The sequence below is a fragment of the Pollachius pollachius genome (assembly GCF_949987615.1).
Source record: "Pollachius pollachius genome assembly, chromosome: 6".
NCBI lineage: Eukaryota > Metazoa > Chordata > Actinopteri > Gadiformes > Gadidae > Pollachius > Pollachius pollachius.
In genome coordinates, this window is record NC_136939.1 from 3992209 (window position 1) to 4018385 (window position 26177).

A 26177-nucleotide genomic window follows, 5' to 3' on the forward strand; every position below is an offset into this window, starting at 1 on the left:
CAGGAATAATCTCAATCAATTTAGATATTCTCCTCGGATGACGAAGGCATGACCAGCCCTACTCTGCCTCTTATTGTCTTAGTTTTTGTCGAGGGTGAGGAAAAAGGTTGTTGAGGTAAAAGTAGTTGTTGCCTAAAACCTACCAAGTAGTTGTGTTGCCTCAACTATCCATCCAAAACGACCTAAACCATACCGAAGTGTTGCGTTGCTTGAACTAGTTGGTAAATAATTTAAAAAATGCAAATATTAACTACACTAAGTCTAAAATGAATATGTGACATGAACTCCAGTCTCCTGGTTGAAATGGTTTATCCATCTAGCCAAGGCATGGATGGAATAGGGCCTTGGCTCAGACATCAGGGCCTCATTTCCCGATAACGATGGATCTTCGCTCGTACGATCATTCTCACGATGGATCTTGCAAACCATCGTTAATTTCTTGGGAGCGTTTCCCGAAACTCTTAACATGAACGCGCGTTCACTGCACTCACGACATTCGTAGGATTGTAACTGTCTAATAACACGGTGCTGAAATGGGCTCCGTACTGAGGGAGACGCAGGAATGTCGCAGGAAAACGGGGTTGAAAAGCGTTAAAATATCCCCCCATCAAGGCCGACAGCAGAGTAGCCTACGAAAAGAATAGACTGCAATAATTTGAATGCTAAAGATATCAAAACACAATTGATTAGGCCTAGGACGACATATGTATCGGTCCTAATCCTGAATGCACTGTGTGTACATTATTTCACGGCATTTTCCCCCCTTCCATTTTACAAAAATCAAAAATAGCTTGTGTGACAACTAGGTGCTGATTTCTGAAACATGCTTTGCGCAACAAAGAGAGCCGACTTTATCTGATTTCATTTATTGGTGCGCATTCTCTAGTCTAGAATATTTGTAGGCATTAAAAATGCAACGTTTCATTCATTCATTATCATTCAAATGCAGAGGCTAGGCATTGACACACGGCTATTGCTGACCCGATTAGGAGCTTGGTCTAGATCCTGCCCATATTGTTGGGCAGGATGATGTAGGCTATAGGTCTTTTTACGCTGCCAAGCCGGTTCGGTCGCAGCTTGGCATGCCCGGCGATTTCACCTTCTTATCTCAAGTTTCCTGTGTAAAACCGAGGGGTCAACCCCCGGACGTCACTGTGCGGGCTTTCTTGGTTCACTGGAGAAGGCGGGGCTGCGCACGAAGTCTAGACCTCTTTAGAATAATTTGTTATATTGCATACTCCCGAATGTTTTAATTTTTTTATGAATGAAGACACCAGCATGCATTAATGAGTTCACGTCTGAGTGTAGACTACAAACGCAATTAACTATGGTAAGGGCTGTTCGTTGCTGTCTAGACACGGTCCAATAAATAGTGAACTTCATCACAGCCTCACCGAAGCGCCTACAGTGCTTAATGCAAACAATCGTAACAAAAAACGCCTGCAGAAGTTATCTGACACCTGGGCATTCCGTGGTATTGGATGTGTTTAATAAAACACATCCAATACACAGAATGTCCGCTGGTGACGCCACTGAGGCTATAGTAGGCTAACGATGCTCTTAGCATCCTACGAGTACCCCTGGAGTCCACGTTAGCTACGAGCATTTTCACGATGTTTGTTACTAATGATGCTTTCGGGAAACTATGTGAAAACTGTACGATGCTCGTACGACGCACTTCACGATACACTTAGGCTAACGATGCTTTCTGGAAACGGGGCCCAGATCTCTTTAGAGTGGGATGCCCATGGGAATCCCTCCTGAGCAGGGCTGTGCAGAGACATAATGGGGGGAAATATGAGGACAACAACCACCCGGTTATAAGCATGAAAGTAATATGATGATTCAGTTCAATTGGATATATTTACAATGGTACTGATACAAACAAAATAATCGGCCGTAGTAAAAATAACAATTGAAAAACTATTATGAAAAAGTAAAAACTGTTTTAAGGGTGTTTTCCTGGAAAAGAGGAGAGCTTTAGCCAATTAGAGCAAAAGGGCAGGAGCCCGGGCCCCTGAGGCCCCCCTTCTGTCTGCTCCTGAGGCTGTATCTGGGGATGACGACAATGTACTGTCAGAGTGAGACATAAAACTGCCCCACACATCATCCTGAAGAGAGGGAGAGAAAGAGATTGAATACATATAGAGAGAGGAGCTTGTCAAGCTCTCTAACATCATTTGGATATCAAACAATGGACTCTAACATGACTATTGTGACACCAGCATACTTCATTATCAGGGGCTTTTCAGGCATCCCTCATGTTAACTACTACTATTTATTTTTACTGGTACTATACATCATGTCAGTGGTGGAAAACGGGGTAGTGATGGCCTTGATATGCTTCGACCAGAGTCTCAAGACTCCAAAGTATATTGCTGTGTTTAACTTGGCGTTTGTAGATGTGCTTGGCAACTCTGCCCTGGTGCCCAAGGTTATCGACACATTCTGGTTCAACAACAAGTACATCTCGTACAGCAACTGCTTAACCTATTTGTTTTTTTATTGCTTGAACCTCCTCATGCAGTCCCTCAATCTGGCTTTACTCTCCTTTGACAGGCTAATAGCGATCACCTTTCCATTCCGTTATCATATCATTGTGAATCTGAAGACCATGTCCTCACTGGTGGCCACTTGCTGGATTATCTCCATCCTTGTCATCTTCGTACTTGTAGGGTTTCTAACACGACTGTCCTACTGCAGGTCTGTTGTTATCAACAGCTATTTCTGTGACCATGGGCCGCTCTATCGACTCGCCTGCAATGAGTATCGGCCTAATTTTATTATTGCCAAAGTGTTACCAGCTTTGATTCTTTGGGTTCCATTGATGTTTGTCTTGATCACGTACACGTGCATTGGCACTACTTTGGCTAAAATAGCTGGAGCCCAGGATAGATTGAAGGCTTTCAAAACATGTAGTGCTCACATAATGTTGGTGGCTATTTATTACTTACCTATTCTATTCACTTTCACATTTGACACTCAAATGCCTCGCAATGCAAGGATCATTAGTCTTTCTCTTGCAGCTGTCCTACCTCCAGCGTTAAACCCACTCATTTATGTTCTGCAGACTAAGGAAATCAAACAATCTCTGAAAAAGGTGCTCGCAAGATTGAAGCATTCAAAAATTGCTGTCAAATAGATTATCCATATGTGAAGTTAAATTTAAGATATTGTGTTGTAGTGTCAATTCTTAGATTGGTTCATTGTTAAATGTTTGGATTATGTTATCGACTTTGTCAATATTAATTGTTCCTGGTTATATATATCACTACCATCTGAGGGAATTGTTTTGTTTGGCAAAGCATTTTTTACCGTAATCAGAACAATAATCAGGTTTTTGGTTTTGGCAACACACACTAAGAATTGTGTTCTCAATGATTTATTTTGTAACTGAAGACACTTCCTCAACCCATTTAATTTTGAGAATTTAATCCATTGTTTTGTTGTACGATTCGACCAAAAGTTTAAATATGATCTTAAATGATATTTTTATGCTAAACATGGTGTGAGCTCATCATTAGTCATTCAAATTTTGACAGCAAAACAATGCTCACTGTTCTATGTGTTCCAGAGATGAATATCAAGATACCTCCATTACATCTGTAATCTTTCCATGAATCAACATCAGCATACTTTATTAATAAAAATATATGGACCCTGCAAATGAACAGGTCGATGCTCCAAAAGAATATTGTTTAATGTTCATATTTTCTAACCTTACCTTCATGTTTTAGCTTCATGTCACTTTATGAACTCTATCGATGTGCCATCTTAAATATTCATGCATTTTGCATATGCAGGCATAGATATCATTGGCGGAGGTGTTCATGAATAGGGTTCTTTACTTGGCTCTGGGTTAATACGATTTTGCATATTCAATGTGTTTTGTTTACATTTAAAACAGGATGGTACATATTCTGTGAAAGTAATATTGTGCAAAATACAAATAAACCAAATAAATTTAAAAAATAGTTGTAACGTGTTGATTTTTATTTGTGTATCAGAAGTTGGTACACACAATATCCTTATCTTAGGCACGATAGTCTTTCTTAACAGAATCAATTCAGGCATGACCAAGGCATGACCCGTCCTACTCTGCCTCTGTCTGTCTTAGGTTTTCGTGTTCTGCAGTCTTCGACCAATTAATTAATCGAATGTCTTCGATTTGCAGTAGTTGTGAAGGTTGTGAGAATATTTAGTTTTGAAAAAGTATTTGTTGCTGAACCTAACCAAATAGTTGTGTTGCCTGAACCATTCATCCACCACGACCTTAACCTTACCAAGTCGTTGCTTGAACCAAACCAAGTTCTAAATATGTGTGAATGTCTTAGTTTTTGTCAAGGGTGAGGAAAAAGGTTAAGGTAAAAAAGTAGTTGTTTCCTTAAACATACCAAGTAGTTGTGTTGCCTAAACCATTCATCCACAACGACCTAAACCTTACCTAAGTGTTGTGTTGCTTGAACTAATTGGTAAATAATAAAAAAATGCAAATATTAAGTACACTAAGTAAATACTGTCATTTATGTATATATATATATATATATATATATATATATATATATATATATATATATATATATATATATATATATATATATATATACACACAATAGATAAGATAGAACAGCTATAAATAACTTAATTGTGCTTCAACCAGTATCACTCAAAATAAAATGGAAAACAGATTCTCAGGAAAACAATATATTTAGGAAAAAACATAAATTTACAAGAGACACTACATTAATTTAGATAATTTGCATTAATTAGGCACATGGTTAATGTTATGTGCGGACTTGGCGGAGTCGTGCTGATGCTTATTGAGCTGTTCTTTCTTTGAGTTTTGAAAGCTTGTCATGCAGTCTTTGAATGTCTGGACTTGACTTTGGCACTTGCGCCAGTCCTGGTGCTCCGCCATGCATTCCTGGACAGCATAGTGAAGCTCGCCACAGCCCGTGCGTGATATCATGCGGTCGACTGGGTCGTCCTCATCTTCACTTCGGCTGCGGTTGTGCGGTGGTGAGGTGGTGGACATACTGGAAGGAGTAAATAAAATAAAAAGCTCAAATAAGATAAGATCAAATCATTTAATGTCGAAACATTCAATAAATAACATACATTTGAGAAGTAAGGATCAAAAAGTCAATCCCCTTTTCAGAATAATTATTATGAAAGTCTAATGCACTCTTCCATCGGATATCATCTAAGTTAACCATATTGGACGTAAAAAACTTTTTTTTTTTTTAAATAAATTTCGACAACATCAACCGTCCCTATTTGCATTGTTATTATTATCGTTCTAATTATTGAACTGACACATTATGTTATAGTAACACAAATAGATGAATGAAAGCAGTCAAATGAGATCACCAACATGCACAACAGCGGCATGCAAGTGAAATGTCTGAAACTTCGCTGCCGACGCTGAACCATACCTTCTGCTATTGTCAACTCAAGGAATCTATCGATCGTCGATTCCTCAAAAGTCTTTCAGATACGCCTCGATATCATAACAACGCTGGTAAACTTGAAGTTACAGGGGGACATATAAGAATGAAGGACTGACGGTGTTACATTGAAATAGGTCGTATATAAATAATCGTTCTGGGACATCATGTTAGCCTTCTATTAAAACAATGGTTGTTACTGTTGCATTTAATGAAATCAATATCTAAAAAGAGCTCAAATAAATAACAATACAATATCATAGGTTTCAAAATTATAAAAAAGTATATTTCTGACAATTTTCTTTTTTAAAGATTTGAAGCTAGGGTACACAATTTATTTAAGAAGCATTTGTTGTCCCATTTGTTGAAATTATCTTAACATACCGAGAGCATTCAACGCCTGCGAGCATAAGGAATCTCCTTGTAAAAGGGGCTTGTTATGACCCTTGAAAGCCATTTCAAAATATACTCAAGTGACATCATATGTGTGATGGATGAATGATGGACAGAAAAGTCTACGATAATACGGGACTGTAACACCTGGTAGACTTATCTATCCATCAATCAACTGTGTGGACACTCAATAGAATGATGTCGCAAAGTCACAGGACATGGCGAATTTTGAAAGGGCTCATCACACTGACCCCTGGTGGTAAAGTACCTGACTTTAACTAACTTTTTAACTTTTACATGACCAGCAAATTCCAAAAGCAACATTTTAATTAGTCTGATGGAATAGAGATCATGAAACTTAAAATGTAGTTAACCCTAACCATGATTACACTAAAATAAATTAGCCGTTAAAATAAAAGATAAAAAAATCTAAATTGCCTTATTATTTTACAGTGACAATGGTTCACCCCTTGGAATACTTCTGATTGTAGGGAACGTGTCTTTAATCGACATGCTCTCATAATCACAAAGGGGTTTTCATACATTATCTTTTCATTTTCAAAATGTTATCTTCTCTGTAGGTAACGCTGTAATGCAACACGTTTGTTTTTAATGACAGTAGTCCTAAAAATTACGTTACCAAACATTTGGGGTCATGAGAACCAACCCTGAAACGTGACCCCACTCTATTTACCATTTAACCTGCCATTGAATTGGGTAGAGTTTCACCATAAGCATGTAACAATATTAACAGATAGAAAACTCAATAAGTTTCATAGGCTTTACAAATGTATCAATAGTTGTGTTCTTAACTTTTGTGACCCGATTAGATGCAATTCAAAAGTTTATATCAAACCCTGAAAAATGTAATGAAGATGATGCAATACAATTTACTTTTAATTGTCTTTATGATAATTAAGGGACCAACATTAAGGGACTTTATAATCCACAAATAAAAAGTAGGATGTTCCATTCATCACGTAATATGTGTTTTTGTTATTGGACGTCAACCCCAGAGACAGCAATGTAGCAGGTAATTAGGTCTGGCGAGACCGGCTCACTTAACTCCACTGATGTTGCAACAATTTCAATACAGTATAGTGATGTAATGTTGACAAGAAAGAGTTAAAGATAACTTTTTATCATCTACTAGAAACGCATGTTTTAATGGATAACGTTTTGTATCGTCTATGATGTAATACCAACAAAACAAAACAGTTATTTTAAAGTTTATTACAATGAACAACTGCATTTACCTCAGGGTCATTGATAAAATGACCCGACATCTGGATATAAGAATAAAGGATTTCCACTCTGTCTTATCAGTAGAAACAATAAATACATGCAACAATAATAACCCATAAAAAATACCAACATGTCTCTCTTTCTTTTTCTTCATATCTCTTTTTCCTTTCCCTTGTCTGTCAACATTGTGTGACTCATGGATGAGTCTTTCATCAATACAATTTGTTGTTGCTGTTGACCACTTAATTGATTGGCGAGTGTGAGCTTTCCAGAGGATGAAGCCTTATGCATCAGTATGAGTATCGTCTGAATGTCATCTTCCGCTATGGAACTGGATCTCTTCTCCAAACCATTGTTTTCCATTGGGACCCTCTATTATCAGCTTATTGTCGGTAAATGAATCATCATTTCATTAGTAATAGGTCCCAGGGCCTACGACAGGTGTTCAGACTCCTCTAGAGACAGACAGGTGTGTCTGAGGAAAGGAACAGCTGGTAGGATGTGATCCTGAACCTGCAAGCTATAAGGGGTCAGAAGGCCAAACTGGGTTTGCAGTAATGATAAGCCTGATGGTTTGTAATAAAAGCTTCAAAACACCTCTCCAATTCCTGGACTAAAGGTGAGAAGTATCTGTATCACAAATATTTTCTTAAACATTCTTTCAATTAGCCACAAGTTGATGATGTGGCACCGAACCATGCAGAATGACAATGAAGATATTAATGGTAATCAAATGTGAAATTAATGTGTTATACTTGAGTCAATTTAGCAAAATTATCATTTAATGCCTTTGTTGTTTTTTAGGAATTTAATTTACCCTTCATATAAACTAAAGCGGTCAAAATGTAATGTATTTTTATAATCTTAATTGTTTTGTAGTTATGTAATTCTACAGTTACACCACACGCATGTAAACATTTAACAGTCGAATGCATCTCACTTTGAGGAGAGGAAAGTTAAATGATACAAACTTTGCATATATTCGTTTAGATAGAAGATAGAAAATGGAGGAAAGTTAACTTCCTTATCATTGTCTACGTGAAGGAATGATACAACACATGAATGTGATAAAATGAATCATTTAATTGATCTGTCATTACCATCAACACATGTTTTTGTTTTTGAGTCGTGCCAGGCGTCACCGGAGACAACAGCAGTGTAATCTCCTGCGCCAGGAGATTACACTGCTCTAATTAGGTCTTGGGAGATCTCCACTTGACTGATGTTTTGCAACAATTTCAACTCATTTTAGTAAGTGTATTGTTGAAGAGAAATAGAGTAATAGGTGCAGTATGTAGACCTTGCCAGAAATTTAAGACAATGTTCGCATGCAGATCCATTTCAACGGAGCCTGCCATGTTTCTTCAGTAGAGCAGAACGGACAAACAGCTCTAGAAAAGACGTGTTGTAATTCAATATGTTATGGCAAATCATCCAATCAATTTACACATTTAATGAATTACCTTTCCCATTGTAGACTACTAACAATGGAATGGCGATCCAAAATCCATACAGACGGGGAATGGGGAATCCACAGCATTACAGTCCAGTAATACAGCATAGAGTTATGTAAGAAATATGTAGGGATGCAGCATTACAATGGCCAGGTAGAAGCAGTGACCCTACGCTTTAATTTTTATGTAAATCTATAACAACAATAATAATAATACATTTTATTTGTAGAGCACTTTACATTTGAAAATCTCAAAGCGCTACAGAGTTTAAAAGAAAAAAAAAGGGTTGTTATAACATATAATATATATACAGTAAAAGAGAAATTAGCAAAAGGCTTTTTTAAAAATATATGTCTTAAGGCTTCGTTTAAAAACAGCTGTAGTCCGTGGGGCCTTCAGGGGGTCAGGTCAGCGTTCCATAGTCGTGGGGCAGCAGCGGAGACAGTCCGATCGACAGTCCGATTGGTCTTAGGTGGTCTGAGGGTGTGTGTTGATGCAAAGTGAAGGGTGTGTGAGGTGGTCTGAGGGGGGGGGGGGGGGGGGGCTTGTCCGTGGATGCACTGGTGGGTGAGGAGGGGGACCTTGTATTCGATTCTGAGGGGTGACAGGGAGCAAGTGAAGGGATTTGAGGATGGGGGTAATGTGTTCATATTTGCGCACCCTCATCAGGATCCTGGCAGCGCTGTTTTGTGTGTACTGGAGCTTCTGGATGCTCTTGCCAGAGATCCCGATGAGGAGTGCATTGCAGTAATCAAACCTGGAGGAGACAAAGGCGTGGACGAGCTTCTCTGCATCTGCCAGGGTGACTGTAGGCCGGAGTTTGGCAATGTTTTTTAAGGTGGTAGATGTGGGTGTCATAGTTCAGTTGCTGGTCCATGTTAACAACCAGGTTGGTGAAAGATGTGGAAGGGGGGATGTTTTGGCCAGAGATAGGGATATTGGTGATGTGGGAGGAGCGGAGCTGATGTGGTGTGCCGATGAGGATGGCTTCTGTTTTAGAGCTGTTTAATTGAAGAAAGTATCTATGTATTTAGGAATGGTATGTGTGGTGGTGGGGCTGATTCAAAGTCCAGGGCCGATGTTCAGTCCCAGTCCAACCCTGACTCTGCCTTCAAGCTAAGGCCTACTCTGAGACAATTGAAGCCACATAGCATCAAGTCCTCAGTTAACCATCAGCTGTGTAACTGTAAATCTTTTCAAAACCACTGTTTCCCCTCGAGTACCTCTGTAATGAGCTTATTGTCAGTGAACTAATAAGAGGCCTCATTAGCTCCCTGAGCATTTTGGAGATAGTAAGACTCCTCAACGGACACATATGTGTCTCTTAGCCCCTCTGACGCATGGTTCCCAGTAAGTTACTGGGACAACATTGCAGGCACTAGTTCACTTTAGGCTTTATTCCTGTCTTCTCGATGAGATGTTCAACAGAGGTAATGACTCCCTGTGTTCACTACAGATCCCAGGGCACTAATCCCAAGAGTAGTGGTGCTGACCCTTGTGTCCAGGCCAGGCCTTTTGTTTGTGTGGTTGACGTCCCTAAAGACCACAGTGTACCATTTAATTAGGTCTGGCGGGACCTGCTGAACTCAACCTTCACTGATGTTGCCAAACAATTTTGACAACTGTGATGTAATATTGACAGGAAATAGTGTTAAAAGAATGAGCAACCACAAATGTTTTTTTGTATAGTTAAGTGTAATCTTTACTCGTGTTTGGATTCGGCAATGAAAATCTATTAGATTAAACATCCAAATTAGCTTACGAGACACCCAGAGGTTTGGTAAACAGCCTACATGGCTCTCTTCTAAACAGAGGAAAAAATAACTTTGCAAAACGCCAACATGATGATGTACTTTCTTTGTTGTTTTCCTCTGTGCCCACCATCATTTGTCACGTGACTCACCCTGCCATGCATCCCATAGGGTGCGGCTTCGGAACTTCACCTTTATTATGCACACTTCTTAGAGAAAAACTTGTGCTATAGCATCCTCATATAATGACTGTGCTCCGGCTTTAACACGTCAAGGGAGGTTCCCTTGCGTGAGGATGTCGTTAGTGAACTTCTCAGGGCAGAACGTGGTGGAGTTCACCATCACGGGCTTCGACCACCTACCCTATCACAAGCTGATGGGCACCGTGATTCTGCTGGCCTACTGCCTGGCCCTCTTCTGCTCCACAACCAACATCTGCGTCATCTCCACAGACAGGCGTCTGCACCGCCCCATGTACCTGCTGATCTGTAACCTGGCTCTGGTGGACATCATGTTCACCACCGGCGCCAGTACCACCATGATCTCTGTTCTGCTGGCCGGGGACAAAACCATATCCTACCACTCCTGCCTGGCCCGCGTTTACATCTACCACCTAGGAGACATCACAGAGTGTCTGGCCCTCTCTCTGATGGCACTTGACCGCACTGTGGCCATCAGCGAGCCCTTACGCTATGCCACCATCCTGACCAACCAGCGAGTGTTCATATTGATTGTGGTGTCCTGGCTTTTGGGGATTTGCCTAATGGGCACGTTGGTGTCTATTGCAGATCAGCTGCCGTACTGCCAGCCTGTGATCAAATACGTATTTTGTGACTATGCAGCGATCATCAGGGCAGCCTGTGTAGATCCAGAACCATATTGGGTGTTGTCCAGTACCGGTGCCCTGTGGCTACTCGGTGGGCAATTCCCATTGATTCTAATTTCCTATGGGAAACTTGTTTTTACTGTGCTGAGGCTCCCAAGCACGGAAAAGGGAGGGCGAACATTCCGCACTGTAATCAGCCATTTCATCCCTGTTGTTTGTTACTATGCGCCGAAGCTGGTGTCAGTTCTGTTAACCAGAGTGGGAGTTACGCTGAACTTAACAGAGAGAAACGCTTTGCTGATCATCTCTACGCTAGTGCCACCTCTCATTAACCCCACCGTGTACTGTCTGCAGAGCAAAGAGATCAGAGGCGCTGTCCTACGTGTACTTAGGAGAAATCTTTTATAATCAAAGGACTAATGTTTGTAACATCAGTATTGCTTTACCCAATATTACCTGAAGCCATAGTTTGAAAAAGCTTGGATCTCAGGTGTATCATTCTTTCGTCTTTCTCAACTACTGTTCATTTGTAAATATGTGTAAAAGAGGAAAAAAGTGTACAGTGAAAACAATGAATGATAAATCTCTGTAGAAAAAAATAGTTAACAGAGATTCATCATCTTTCACCATCCAAATAATAAAAACAAAACACATTTGAAATGTTTTTTATTCCTTTCCAAATAATGACAACGTATGAGTACACTTTTGGTATGTGATACATTTTGGTTGAGATAATTGTAATATTTATTCTGGATATTCATGCAACCAACTCACACCTTATGGTTTAAATGTATTTATTTCTGATGCAAGTTCAGTGCTACACACTGCCAAGGTAGCTTGTACTGGGCTCCTCTGATACCAGGATACTGGGAGGTTGTGTTGGAAAAACAGTTTATTGCAGAGTTTGAATGACAATTTTAAATGTAGCAGGTGAGCCATGCCACCATGTTGGAGTGACCCTGAGTGTGTCTGGGGATTGCTGGTTTAACCTGTGAACGTAGATTGCTCAATGCACAACAGGTGTGCAGCCTCACTCAGCGTCAGAGTCTAATTTGTCTGACTCGGGCCAGGTGAGGCTGCTTAAACCAGCCGTCATCCACACATACTCCACAATTACCTGTTGCCATAGTAGACTACAACCAGTAACAATGGAATACAGTATACAATCTCAACGCTACTAAATCAAAATAGTTCACACCCTCAATTAATCTAATATTTATAAAAATGTGCACGAATACACCCAAAACAGATAAATAATTGAGATTTCACAGTTAGAATTCCAGGTTGTAATTGGAATGAAAACCTTTTCAAAAAAGTCCTTGTCTTGTACTTTACTGTCTCCTTATTCTGGGCTCAGGGTGGGACTGGTTTTGAGGAGAATGGGGTGACTTCCCAAACGTCCGGTCAGCTGCCCTGGTCACTCCACCATGCAACAAATTAAATTTAAAGAGATGGGAAACCAGATCTAAATGCATTAAAGTAACATAACAAATCAAAGTGGGATGTTTCCACGATACACCGAATATCTTGTCAGGAAAATATTGAAGTATATTACTTGGTTACATGCTTGGCTGCTTAGCCAGGAGGGGAAAAAGTCTATCAACATCTCCGCAACAGTAGGAAGCTGGTCAAAACTGCGTGACCAGTCGAGCTCCGGTGTATGTATAAAGCACATGGATACTGCATAAAATACAGATCAAAAGGGAATTTTGGTGTTTGTAAATTAGTGGAAACTATCACAGACCTTAATCTCTTTTTTTTAATAAAAGGGCTGCAATGAGTCCTCGAGTATTCTGAGATTTGAGCAGTGTATTCCATGATCATTTTGCGGTATTTCTTGCATCCCTAACTTTTATTTCATTCTGATTGGATGATTAGCAAGATCAAGTGATGGGTAAAGTTCTGTGTCATATCTGTGGAGTCCTTTTTTCCTTTGTTTTTAGCAACGCCAGAGGGCCCGTTTATGCAAAGGAGCCCCTGGGCTTAGATTGCCTATGGTAGTTTCAGGTTTGCAGCAGCAACCTTTGCTTTGCCCGACTGTATAGCAATCCAAAATCCTTAGATAGTGAGGGGGATGGGGAGTCCACTATGTTACAGTCCAGTAATACAGTTTAGAGTTATTATAAACAATCTGTAGGGATGCAGCATTGCAATGGCTAGGTAGGAGCACTAATTCCGAGCTTTAATGTATATGTAAATATATGTATTTAGGAATGGTACGCGTGGTGGTGGGGCTGTTTCAAAGTCCCAGGCCAATGTTCAATCCCAGTCCGACCCTGGCTCTGCCTTCATGACTGAGGCCTTCTCTGAGACCATTGAAGCAACAGAGCATCAAGTCGTCAGTTCACCATCAGCTGTGTAACTGTAAATCTTATCCAAACCACTGTTTCCCCTCGAGTCCCTCCGTTATCGTCTTATTGTCAATAAATTAATTAGAGGCCTCATTAGCTCACTGGGCAATTTGCAGGTGTTCAGACTCCTCCAGGGACAAATATGTGTCGCTAAGCCCCTCTGGTGCATAGTTCCCAGCAAATTACTGGGACAACATTGAAGGCACCACTAGTGATTTAAACTATTCACACATGCGGCTACTTTCAGGCACATTTCAGTACACACATGGAATAGCAAAGCCAAAAGATGGGGGTAATGTATATATATGTATGGGTCACATTAAGATAAACAGTTGCAGATTTCATATATGTCCTCAACTGAGTCTTGTGATTGGTTTGCTCGCTCTACTTGAAAGCGCCTTACATCAGAGGACGTGACCCTTTCCGTGCCTCTAACAGCGATGTTGCTGCTTTCATTCACAGCACTGCCATACAGACAGTGACCCGGAAATGTTACTAGGCTTTCAGCAGGAACATTGCTGGTTCAGATCTCCAGGAATATCGATCCCTTTTTTAAATTGAGGCTTGACCTCATACAGGAAATGGCACGGAAAAGGGCTGAAGGAAACAAGCAGCAAATAGGACAATGTGATCTAAAATCTTTAAGTTATATCCTAGTTCCCTTTAGGCTTTATTCCTGTCTTCTCGATGAGATTTTCAACAGAGGTTCTGTCTCACTGTGGTCACTACAGATCCCAGGGCACTCATCCCAAGAGTAGTGGTGCTGACCCTTGTGTCCAGGCCAGATGAACCCCAACCTGGACCCTGAGCCAGCATCACCACATGAACACAACGTAACATGTGTTTTTTTTGTGTGGTTCATGTCCCTAAAGACCACAGGGTACCATTTAATTAGGTCTGGCGGGACCTGCTGAACTCAACCTTCACTGATGTAGCCAAACAATTTTGACAACTGTGATGTAATATTGACAGGAAATAGTGTTAATGGAACGAAAAACCACAAATGTATTTTTGTACAGCTGAGTCTATCTTTACACCTGTTTGGATTCGGCAATGAAAATCTTTTAAACATCCAAATAAGTATGCGAGACCGCAAGAGGTTTGGTAAACAGACTATATAGACCTCTTCTAAACAGAGGAAAAAATAACTTTGCAACAACAACTACATTGCAAAACACAAACATGTTGACGTATTTTCTTTGTCTTCCTCCGTGTCCATCATCATTGGTCACGTGACTCACCCAGCCATGAATCCCATAGGGTGCAGCTTCCGAACTTCACCTTTATTATGACACTTACCGTGTCAAGCAAAGTTGTCTTGCGTGAGGATGTCGTTAGTGAACTTCTCAGGGCAGAACGTGGTGGAGTTCACCATCACAGGCTTCGACCACCTACCCTACCACAAGCTGATGGGTGCTGGGATTCTGCTTGCCTACTGCCTGGCCCTCTTCTGCTCCACAACCAACATCTGCGTCATCTCCACAGACAGGCGTCTGCACCGCCCCATGTACCTGCTGATCTGTAACCTCGCTCTGGTGGACATCATGTTCACCACCGGTGCCAGTACCACCATGATCTCTGTTCTGCTGGCCGGGGACAAAACCATCTCCTACCACTCCTGCCTGTCCCGCGTCTTCATCTACCACCTAGGAGACGTCTCACAGTGTCTGGCCCTCTCTCTGATGGCACTGGACCGCACTGTGGCCATCAGCGAGCCCTTACGCTATGCCACCATCCTGACCAACCAACGAGTGTTCATATTGATTGTGGTGTCCTGGTTTTTGGGGATTGGCTGCATTGGCAAGTTGGCTTACGTTGCAGATCAGCTGCCGTACTGTCAGCCTGTGATCAAATACGTTTTCTGTGACTATGCTGCGATCATCAGGGCAGCCTGTGTGGATCCAGAACCGTATTGGTTTGTCCCCAGTTTAATTGGAATTTGGCTATTCGCTGGGCAGTTGCCATTGATCTTACTTTCCTATGGGAAACTTGTCTTTACAGTGCTGAGGCTCCCAAGCACGGAAAAGGGAGGGCGAACATTCCGCACTGTCATCAGCCATTTCATCCCTGTTGTTTCTTTCTATGCTCCGAAGGCGGTGTCAATACTGTTAACCAGAGTGGGAGTTACGCTGAACTTAACAGAGAGAAACGCTTTGCTGATCATCTCTACGCTAGTGCCACCTGTCATTAACCCCACCGTGTACTGTCTGCAGAACAAAGAGATCAGAGGCGCTGTTTTACGGGTACTTAGGAGAAATCCGTTCTTACCATCCAAGGACTAATGTTTGTAACCTCAGTAGTGCTTTACCAAATATTGCCTGATGTGTGAAAAAGCTTGAATGTCTGGTGTATCTTTCTGCGTCTTCATCTTCTACTTCTGTTCTTCATTTGTATTTAAGCGTAAAAGTGAACTGAGAAAACAATGAATTTTTAATCTTTCTCAAACTGTTTACAGAGATGAACCATCTTTCAAAATCTAAATAATAAAATAAATACCAATTTCAAATGTTTTTTTATTCCTTTCAAAATAATGACAAAGTACATGTAGACTTTTGATATGTGATACATTTTGGTTCTGAAAATTGTAATATTTATTCTGGCTAATCATGAAACCAACTCACACATTTTAAATTAATTTCTTACGCAAAGTGGCTTTTACTGATCTCCACCGAAACCAGGACACTTGTGGTGGTGTTGAAACCAGTTTATCGCAGAGTTGAATGACAACTGTAAATGAAGCAGGTTATCCATGCCACCAAGTTGGAGCAATCCCTAGTGTGTCTGGGGATGGCTGGTTTAACCTGTGAATGTAGATTGCTCAATGCACAACACAATTGTGGATGAGGCTGCTGAAACCAGCCGTCATCCACAAACATTCCACAATTACCTGTTGCCATACTAGACTCCAACCAGTAACAATGGAATACACTATACAATCTCAATGCTACAATATCAAAGTAGTTCACACCCTCAATTAATCTAATATTTATAAAAATGTGCATGAACACAACAAAAACCCTTGTTAAGATTTCATTGTTATAATCCCAGGTTTTATTTGGAATGAAAACCATTTGCAAAAATCGTTGTGTTGTACTTTACTGTCTCCTTATCCTTGGCTCAGTGTGGGACTGTTCTTTTGGAGAGTCGGGTGACACCCCAGGCATCCGGTCGGCTTCCCTGGCCACGCCGCCAGAGGCGTGGCTGTGGACGGAGCCTCCGGTGAAGTGCAACGAGGGCCCGCCTCACGTAAACTCACAGAGCATAATAATAAACCTCCACCACAAGAGAACTGTCTGAATTCACATGTGCTAAGTCTAGTCATGAATTGGTGTAAGAGCTGACTGATATTTATATTGCTCCACTATCTCATACAACAGTCATGGTGGTTTCTACCCCCCCCCCCCCACACCTCATATATTTTCTCCTTCTTTTCTTTAATCTACGTATTAGGGATATCAGTAAGTATACTTTGAACGTAAATAAAAAACATAATCACAATATTTTGTTTAATTCTCAACATTTACCAAAGAACATGGCCTGCTGGGAAATCTGTTTGACCAATCATTTTACTTCTCATAATTTCTGATCATACGTCCTCATGCGTAAATTCTATGTTTGTCTTTCATGCGAGTGTCTCATCTAACCTATTAATTACTGAAAGCCAAGCCTTCAGCAGCAATGTTCATCAAGCCAAAAAGTGATGCAAAAAAAAGGTAGATACGAAAGATATGGATGTGCGCAGCTCCAAATTGCCGCGACTGGATGAATTTTTAGGACCATCGGTTGCTGCTAGTGCTAGTGTTAGCAATGTTGACGATAGCGATAGCATGGAGAAGCGAGACCTGGGCTCAGTTTACCGAAAGTTATCGTTAGCCTAAGTGGTTTGTGAAGTTTGTCATACGAGCATCATACAGTTTTCACAGTTTCCCGAAAGCCTCGTTGCGTAACCAACGTTGTGAAAACACTTGTAGCTAACGAGGGCTCCAGGGGTACTCGTAGAGTGCAAAGAGCATCGTTACTTTAGCCTCAGGGGAGTCACCACCTGGACATTCAGTGGTATTGGAAGTGTTTTATTAAAATACATCAAATACCACTGAATGTCCAGCTGGCGCAATTTCGCAATACCCCCAAAACAGTGGTTACCGCCTATATATTACTCATAGACTACTGTTAGATTTAAAAGCAAAGACAGAGACATGTTAGAAGTCAACAACATTTATTGCAGCAATTAAAAATTCCAAAAAATAGATGCGGAGCCGAAATTTACCAATCAAACGCCGCGTCACAAGGCAACCCTATCACAAAGCAAATGATAAAATCAAATGATTCCATTGCTCTTGTGTGGAAGGTCGCTTTCGAGCCTGCTGTCTCCCTCTGATTTTAATTCAACCATTGTGGTTAAAATGTCCTCATAGTGATCAATGGGAAGACATACGTGAATCATGCTGAGACCAGTGAGTGTCAGAGAATTTCTGCAGGTGTTTTTTGTTGTGATCGTTTGCCATAAAGCACTGTAGGCGCTTTGGTGAGGCTGTGATGAAAATCACTATTTCTTGGACCGTGTCTAGACAGTTAAAAACATCCCTGAGCTTAGTGGGGTGCACAATCGCCAAGTTGAGAGCGTGGTTTCTGCAGTGAACGTAGACTTCTGCGGGAAACAGTGCTGCGATGCGTGCCTGAACGCTGTGCGCTTTCCCGCTTACATTTCCCGCACCATCATAACCCTGCCAGGATCTAGAACAAGCTCTCCTAATCGGGTCAGCAATAGCCGTGTCAATGCCTAGCTTCTGTGTTCAAATGATAATGAATGAATGGAACGTTGCATTATTAATGTTTACACCAAAGATTCTAGACTAAAGAGTGTGCCAAATGTACGCACAGTACGTTCAGGATAAGGACAGATATAGCATATGTCGGCCTAGGCCTAATCTATTGTGTTTTAATATTTTTAGCATTCATATTATTGTAGTCTATTCTTTTCGTAGGCTACTCTGCTGTTGGCCTTGGTGTGGCCATATTTTTTTGCTGCCACAAAATATACATTTTCATCTAACAACATTCCTGCGTCTCCCCCTCCTACAGAGCCCATTTCAGCACCGTGTCAGTGGACACTTTCAAGCCTACGAACATCGCTAGAGCAGTGCACGCACGTTCCTGTTAAGAGGAGTTCTGGGAAACGCACTGAATTTTTTTACGAACGTTCGAAAGATCATTTGTGAGAATGTTCGTATGAGTGTGGATCCATGGTTATCATGAAACTTGGCTCTGGAGGCTACTGCCACTACCTCAATGCCCTCTTGCTTCAGCTCCACCGAACCCACACTATCAACAACTGCTCAACCAGAGATCTCCCTCCAGCCTCAAGGTTTGGAAAATAATGGGCCTAGCGCAAGACTTTCACCGGGGCCTAGCACAACTACGCTAAGCCACTGTACGCCAATTTCAACAAAGACAATTTAAAGAGATGGTCAACCAGATCAAAAATTTTAAAATAACATAACATATCAAAGAGGGATGTTTCAATGACACACCTACAAAATATCTTGTCTGGAAAATATCAGAAGGATAGTACTTGGTTACCTGCTTAGTCAGGAGGAAAAAAATATTATTTTCCTCCCAACACCGGAGGGCCCTTTCATGCTAAGGGGCCCCTGGGTCCAGATTATCCATATGGTAGCTCCAGGTTTGCAGCAGCCGCCTTTGCTTTGAATCGCCTTGTGCCCTTTTTCGTAGAGGGATCATAAATCCTTACAGATGGGGAATCCACTACATTACAGTCCAGTTATACGGGATAGAGTTATTGTAGGCAATCTGTAGGGGTGCAGCATTACAATGTCCAGATAGAAGCACTGACTCCAAGCTTTAATGTTTATGTAAATCTATATTTTTAGAAATGGTACATGTGGTGGTGGGTTCAAAGTCCCGGGCTGATGTTCAGTCCCAGTCCGACCCTGACTCTGCCTTCAAGACTGAGGCCTTCTTTGAGACAAATTCAGGCCACAGTGCATCAAGTCCTCAGTTCACCATCAGCTGTGTTTCTGTAACTATTATCCAAACCACTGTTTCCCCTTGAGTCCCTCTGTTATCAGCTTATTGTCAGTAAATTAATAAGAGGCCTCATTAGCTTTCTGGGCATATTGCAGGTGTTCAGATTCCTCTAGGGACACACATGTGTCTCTAAGCTCCTCTTACGCATAGTTCTCAGTATATTACTGGGATAAAATTTCAGGCACTGCTAGTGATTTAAACTATTCATACATGCTGCTACTTTCAGCAGCTCTTGTTCACACATGGCTTGGCAAAGCCAAAAGATGGAGATAAGGTATATATATATATATGGGGCGAGTTAACAGTCCGTGCAGATTTCCAGGAATATCTATCCCTGTTCCCATTCACGTTTGACCTCATGCAGGAAATGGCATGGAAAGGGCCTGAAGGAAACAAGCAGCCGCTAGGACACTGTGATCTTAAATCTGTAAGGTATATCCTAGTTCCCTTTAGGCTTTATTCCTGCCTTCCCGATGAAAACAACAGTGATCCTGACTCCCTGTGGTCACTACAGACCCCATGGCACTCATCCAAAGAGTAGTGGTGCTGACCCTTGTGTCCAGGCCAGATGAACCCCAACCTGGACCCTGAGCCAGCATCACCACATGAACACAACGTAAAATGTGTTGTTTTTTTGTGTGGTTCACGTCCCTAAAGACCATAGGGTACCATTTAATTAGGTCTGGCGGGACTTGCTGAACTCAACCTTCACTGATGTTGCAAAACAATTTTGACAACTCTGATGTAATATTGACAGAAATAGTGTTAAAGGACTGAGCAACCGAAAATGTATTTGGTACGGTTCAATCTAATCTTAACACTTGTTTGGATTCAGCAATGAAAATTTATTTTATATTGCAGATGAGACATTGGCATTAGCACGCGAGACGACCAGAGGAAAGAGGACTATATGACTTTCCTCTGCACAGAGGAAAGAATATAACAATAACTACTTGACCAAAACACGTGACTCACCCTGCCATGCATCCCATAGGCTGCGGCTTCTGAAACTCACCTTTATAATGCACACTTCTTAGAACCAAGCTTCCAGTCTAGCATCATCATTTCATGACTGTTATCAGGCTTTAACGCGTCAAGGGAGGTTCCCTTGCGTGAAGATGTCGTTAGTGAACTTCTCAGGGCAGAACGTGGTGGAGTTCACCGTCACGGGCTTCGACCACCTACCCTACCACAAGCTGATGGGTGCTGGGATTCTGCTGGCCTACTGCCTGGCCCTCTTCTGCTCCACAACCAACATCTGCGTCATCTCCACAGACAGGCGTCTGCACCGCCCCATGTACCTGCTGATCTTTAACCTGGCTCTGGCGGACATCATGTTCACCACCGGTGCCAGTACCACCATGATCTCTGTTCTGCTGGCCGGGGACAAAACCGTCTCCTACCACTCCTGCCTGTCTCGCGTCTTTCTCTACCACCTAGGAGACGTCACACAGTGTCTGGCCCTCTCTCTGATGGCACTGGACCGCACTGTGGCCATCAGCGAGCCCTTACGTTATGGCACCATCCTGACCAACCAGCGAGTGTTCATATTAATTGTGGTGTCCTGGCTTTTGGGGATTGGCTGCATTGGCAAGTTGACTTACATTGCAGATCAGCTGCCGTACTGTCAGCCTGTGATCAAATACGTTTTCTGTGACTATGCAGCGATCATCAGGGCAGCCTGTGTGGATCCAGAACCGTATTGGTTCTTACCCAGTATAATTGGTCTGTGGCTAATCGCTGGGCAGTTGCCATTGATCTTACTTTCCTATGGGAAACTTGTCTTTACAGTGCTGAGGCTCCCAAGCACGGAAAAGGGAGGGCGAACATTCCGCACTGTCATCAGCCATTTCATCCCTGTTGTTTGTTACTATGCTCCGAAGCTGGTGTCAGTACTGTTAACCAGAGTGGGAGTTAGGCTGACCTTAACAGAGAGAAACGCTTTGCAGATCATCTCTACGCTAGTGCCATCTCTCATTAACCCCACCGTTTACTGTCTGCAGAACAAAGAGATCATAGGTGCTGTCTTACGGGCACTTAGGAGAAATCCGGTCTTACCATCCAAGGACTAATGTTTGTAACCTCAGTAGTGCTTTACCAAATATTGCCTGATGTGTGAAAAAGCTTGAATGTCTGGTGTATCTTTCTGCGTCTTCATCTTCTACTTCTGTTCTTCATTTGTATATATGTGTAAAAGATGAATAAAGTGAACTGAGAAAACAGTGCATTTTTAATCTTTATCAAACTTTTTACAGAGATGAACCATCTTTCACAATCTAAATAATAAAATCAAAACATGATTGAAATGTTTTTTATTCCTTTTCAAATAATGACAAAGTATTTGTTCCCATTTGGAATGTGATATATTTTGGTTCAGAAAATTGTAATATCTATTCTGGCTATCTATGCAACCAACTCTAACCTTTTTTTTGTTTGAAGAAATGTTATTTATTTCTGAAGCAAGGTCAGTGATACACACCGCCCTGGTGGCTTTAACTGGGCTCCGCTCCTTTGATACAAGGACACTGGGAGGTGGTTTTGAAAACCTGTTTAATGCAGCGTTTGAATGACAATTGTAAATGTAGCAGGTGATCCATGCCAAAATGTTGGAGCGATCCCGAGTGTGTCTGGGGATGGCTGGTTTAACCTGTGCACATAGATTTCTCAATGCACAACAGGTGTGCAGCCTCACTCAGCGTCTACGTCAGAGTCTAATCATTCAGACTCAGGCCAGGGGGCCTGAGTCTGAATGATTGGTTCAGAGTCTGAATGAATGGTTCAGCGAGGTTCACTGGGTATGTTCAGCGAACCTCGCTGAACATACCCAGGCTTTCTTGGGAAAACCTGGCTCGACAGAGACGCAACTCGCAATCAGAGTTAAATGGTACCACGACGCTCACTTTAGATTCAATTAGTCGAACCAGGTTTTCCGCTTTAGGTTCAATGCGCGTTCACATAAAAGGGGGTTTATCGCGTTATTTGACTCACCCTTATGCAAAATGAATTGAGCGAGAGCGGTGTATTTCACCCAAGACGAGCAGTGTATTATTATGAATTCCTACAAGGAATTCAAAGTCGAAATCACAGCCAAGGGGAACACGGTTGCCCATGATAAGGCTACAGTGGCGTGCTGGCAAAATTGCCGACCGTGTTAATTCGTAAGGGAAAAGATTCTGCATATTGTTAGGGAATATTGCACTACGGTCCTCTATGTTGTTGCACTACGGACCTCTATGTTGTTGCACATAGCGGAACAGGAAGTTAATGACTCTGTTTAGATGTAAACCTACCGGCACTTTCAGCTGCTCATGACATGTTTGGTTATTGTCATTTCACTGCTGTCGTTAATTAAAGCAAGTGAACAAATGGAAAGTTGTTCTTATTTATAACCAAACATCTGGATTTAAGCCAAGTAGACATCTCCGACGTCGCGAAAGAATGCGATCATACGAGTGGCCGGACCGCGAGTGTATTTACAAGTGACGTCGCCCGGGAACCCAGATATACGAGCGCATCATTGAAAACAAAGAAACGAAAATACAAAACTGTGAGACCAAGGATGAATGTGCCTTGCCCTATCGAGGAGTGTGAATATGTGGCTACACATGCTGAAGCAGCAGTGGTGGTGGCCATGCTGAACATACACGCGACCACACACGCTGCAGCCCCTAGGGAACCACGCCCAAATGCCAAAATGGAGAAACTCAGGCGCCCGTCCATAGCATTGGCTGGAACAGCTGAGACCTGGTCATACTTCCTAACCCGCTGGAGTGAGTACAAGAGGGGCACTAAACTAATTGGATCAGATGTTGTCACACAACTGCTAGAGTGCTGTGAGGAGGATCTGAGAAAAGACCTCACCCGTGCTGCAGGCAAAAGCCTAGTGGACAGTGATGAAAAGGACTTTCTCTCTGCCATGAGGGCACTCGCTGTCCGTGCAGAAAACACAATGGTAGCTCGAGTGGCCCTATCTAACATGCGACAGGGACACGAAAAGCCCATCCGATCATTTCATGCTCGCTTAAAGGGGCAGGCAGGCACGTGTAAATACGAAATGACTTGCACTAAGGAGGGGTGTGACCAAGTCAACGACTTCACAGAGGAAATATTGCTTGATGTGATCGCCCGCGGCATAACAGACCAAGAAATACAGCTCGATCTGCTTGGCGAAAGGAATCAGGATATGCCACTAAAGGACATGATAGAGTACATCGAAGCCAAAGAGTCAGGAAAGCGCTCAGCGTCACGCCTGCTTGACCCTCAGAGCACGGACACTATCAGCAGCTCTTATCGACGGGGGAAGCAGCAGGACGTCCGCGCCAGGGCCGGCGCCAGAGCGGAGACACCCAAGGTCAAGGCCGAGGGGACTTGCGTCTACTGCGGCAAGGCAGGCCACGGCAAAACACCTCAGTGGCGCGCCAGGCACGCCGAGTGCCCCGCGTACGGCAAGACGTGCCGGAAATGCAACCGTCAGAACCACCTCGACAAGGTCTGCCTGGGTGGCCGATCATCTAGGCCCGCACCGGAGGAGGCTGATGGGGTGTGCGACGAACAGCAGACGACCGCCTTCGGCGAACTGTGCACACTCACCAGCACCGCCGACATGGTACGCACACTCCCCCTCGCTCACCACCTGTATGATGATAAGTGCGACAAGTGGATGAAGCGCCCGTCCAACTCACAGCCATACATCCACCTCACACTCACGATTGAAAACGAGGATTACAAAGCACTGGGCCTCGACCTCCGGAAGCGCACCCGCACTGTGACTCTGCCTGCTATGGCTGACACAGGGTGCCAGAGCTGCCTGATTCGGCGTCAAGGTCGCCCAACAGATGGGCCTGAGCACAGATGACCTCATTCCCGTATCCATGACCATGAAGGCCGCGAATAATGAGGGCATACGGATTCTCGGGGCCGCTGTCGTCAGGTTCGCTGGTAACAGCGGCGACGCCCGAAGAATGGAGACACGCCAGATCGCGTACGTGACTCACACCTCAGACCGTATATTCCTGTCTCGTGCAGCCTTTGTGGACCTGGGCATGATCTCAGACAGGTTCCCAACACTCGGGGAGGTCAACCTCACGACCTCAGACCCATGTGACTGCCCGCGGCGTGCGGAACCTCCAACCAGGCCAACCACGCTCCCCATGCCAGCCACAGAGGCTAACAGGGAAGCTCTACGGAGACACTTACTTCGACTATACGCTCAGAGCACATTCAATACATGTCCCCACAAGCCTTTGCCGAGGATGTCTGGTCCACCGCTTCGTCTCATGCTCGATGAAAATGCAACACCGGTTGCCTGCCACACCCCCATCCCAGTCGCCATACACTGGCAAGGTGAGGTGAAAGCGGGCCTTGACCAGGACGTTCGTCTCGGAGTGCTGGAAGAAGTGCCCATTGGCACGCCAGTGACGTGGTGTCACCGCATGGTGATCTGTGCGAAAAAGAACGGCAAGCCACAACGCACGGTCGATTTCCAAGCACTAAAGCATGCGCTCCGTGAGACCCAGCACACGCAATCTCCCTTCCCCCAAGCGAGACAGGTGCCCAGTGGGAAACGCAAGACTGTATTCGACGCCTGGAATGGCTACCACAGCGTCCCGCTGCATGAAGATGACCGCCACAAGACGACGTTCATCACACCATGGGGGCGCTACCGGTACCTTTAGGCGCCACAAGGGTATGTGGCGTGACGGTTGCTCACGGCGCTATGATGAGGTGGTTGCGGACATCGGCAACAAGACCAAGTGTGTGGACGACACGCTCCTGTGGGCTGATACAGTTGAAGAGAGCTACTTCCAGGCGGCACAATGGCTGGACGTTTGTGGCAGGAACGGCATCATCCTCAACCCGGATAAATTTGTCTTCGCCGCACCCTCGGTGGACTTTGCGGGCTTCACAATCACCATGTCCGACGTACGGCCATGCAGCCGTTACCTGGAGGCTATCCGAGACTTCCCACGACCCCGCAATGTCACTGACGTCAGGTCCTGGTTCGGACTGGTCAACCAAGTGGCCTACGCCTTCAGTATGGCCGAGCGCATGCAACCGTTCCGAAAACTCCTACTGCATGGGGTACGCTTCGAGTGGTCTCCGGATTTGGAGAACGTTTTCCGCGAATCAAAGGAGGAGATCGTCCAGGAGATCGAGCGCGGCGTCCGCATCTTTGACAAGTCCAAGCCGACATGCCTCGCCACGGACTGGTCAAAAGAGGGCGTTGGCTTCTGGCTGTTCCAGAAGCACTGTCAGTGCGCGCCGGTCAGGCCCTTCTGCTGCGCTGATGGATGGAAGGTGACGCTGGTTGGCAGCAGATTCACGCACGCGGCCGAATCCAGATACGCGCCTGTAGAGGGCAAGGCGCTCGCAGTCGCTGATGCCTTGGACAAAGCGCGCTACTTCGTGTTGGGCTGCAGGGACCTGATTGTTGCGGTCGACCACAAGCCACTGCTCAAACTCCTTGGCGACAGGGCACTCGACGATGTCCCCGGAATGAAGAACAGGGCTGCAGATGCCATGTCGCGCAGGCCGGTCGGCACACCATGCCCGTCGCCCATGGATCTTCTGGACGACAATGCCGCCATGGTGGCCCACCTCTCACCCAGCACACACACTGATGTGCTGTCTCTGATACGGTGGGCAGGGCCGAGGGCCGATGA

The 26177-nt window shown here is 43.6% G+C and overlaps 4 protein-coding genes across 4 annotated transcripts; all 4 read left to right on the plus strand.

Moving 5' to 3' along the window:
- Window positions 1-2194: 2194 nt before the first annotated feature.
- On the plus strand, window positions 2195-3142 carry LOC307076694 (olfactory receptor 2A12-like; the record flags this gene model as incomplete). Its single annotated transcript, XM_079737780.1, has 1 exon — window positions 2195-3142. One exon carries the CDS (start codon window positions 2195-2197, stop codon window positions 3140-3142), a length of 948 nt encoding a protein of 315 aa, XP_079593906.1.
- A 7443-nt stretch (window positions 3143-10585) lies between these two features.
- On the plus strand, window positions 10586-11524 carry LOC307077521 (olfactory receptor 10G4-like; the record flags this gene model as incomplete). The annotated part of the gene is made up of 1 exon (XM_079738953.1): window positions 10586-11524. One exon carries the CDS (start codon window positions 10586-10588, stop codon window positions 11522-11524), a length of 939 nt encoding a protein of 312 aa, XP_079595079.1.
- A 3271-nt stretch (window positions 11525-14795) lies between these two features.
- Window positions 14796-15749, plus strand: LOC307076918 (olfactory receptor 6N1-like; the record flags this gene model as incomplete). Its single annotated transcript, XM_079738151.1, has 1 exon — window positions 14796-15749. The coding sequence occupies one exon, from the start codon at window positions 14796-14798 to the stop codon at window positions 15747-15749; it is 954 nt and encodes a 317-aa protein (XP_079594277.1).
- A 4884-nt stretch (window positions 15750-20633) lies between these two features.
- Window positions 20634-21587, plus strand: LOC307076494 (olfactory receptor 10G4-like; the record flags this gene model as incomplete). Its single annotated transcript, XM_079737519.1, has 1 exon — window positions 20634-21587. The coding sequence occupies one exon, from the start codon at window positions 20634-20636 to the stop codon at window positions 21585-21587; it is 954 nt and encodes a 317-aa protein (XP_079593645.1).
- Between the last annotated feature and the right edge of the window lie 4590 nt (window positions 21588-26177).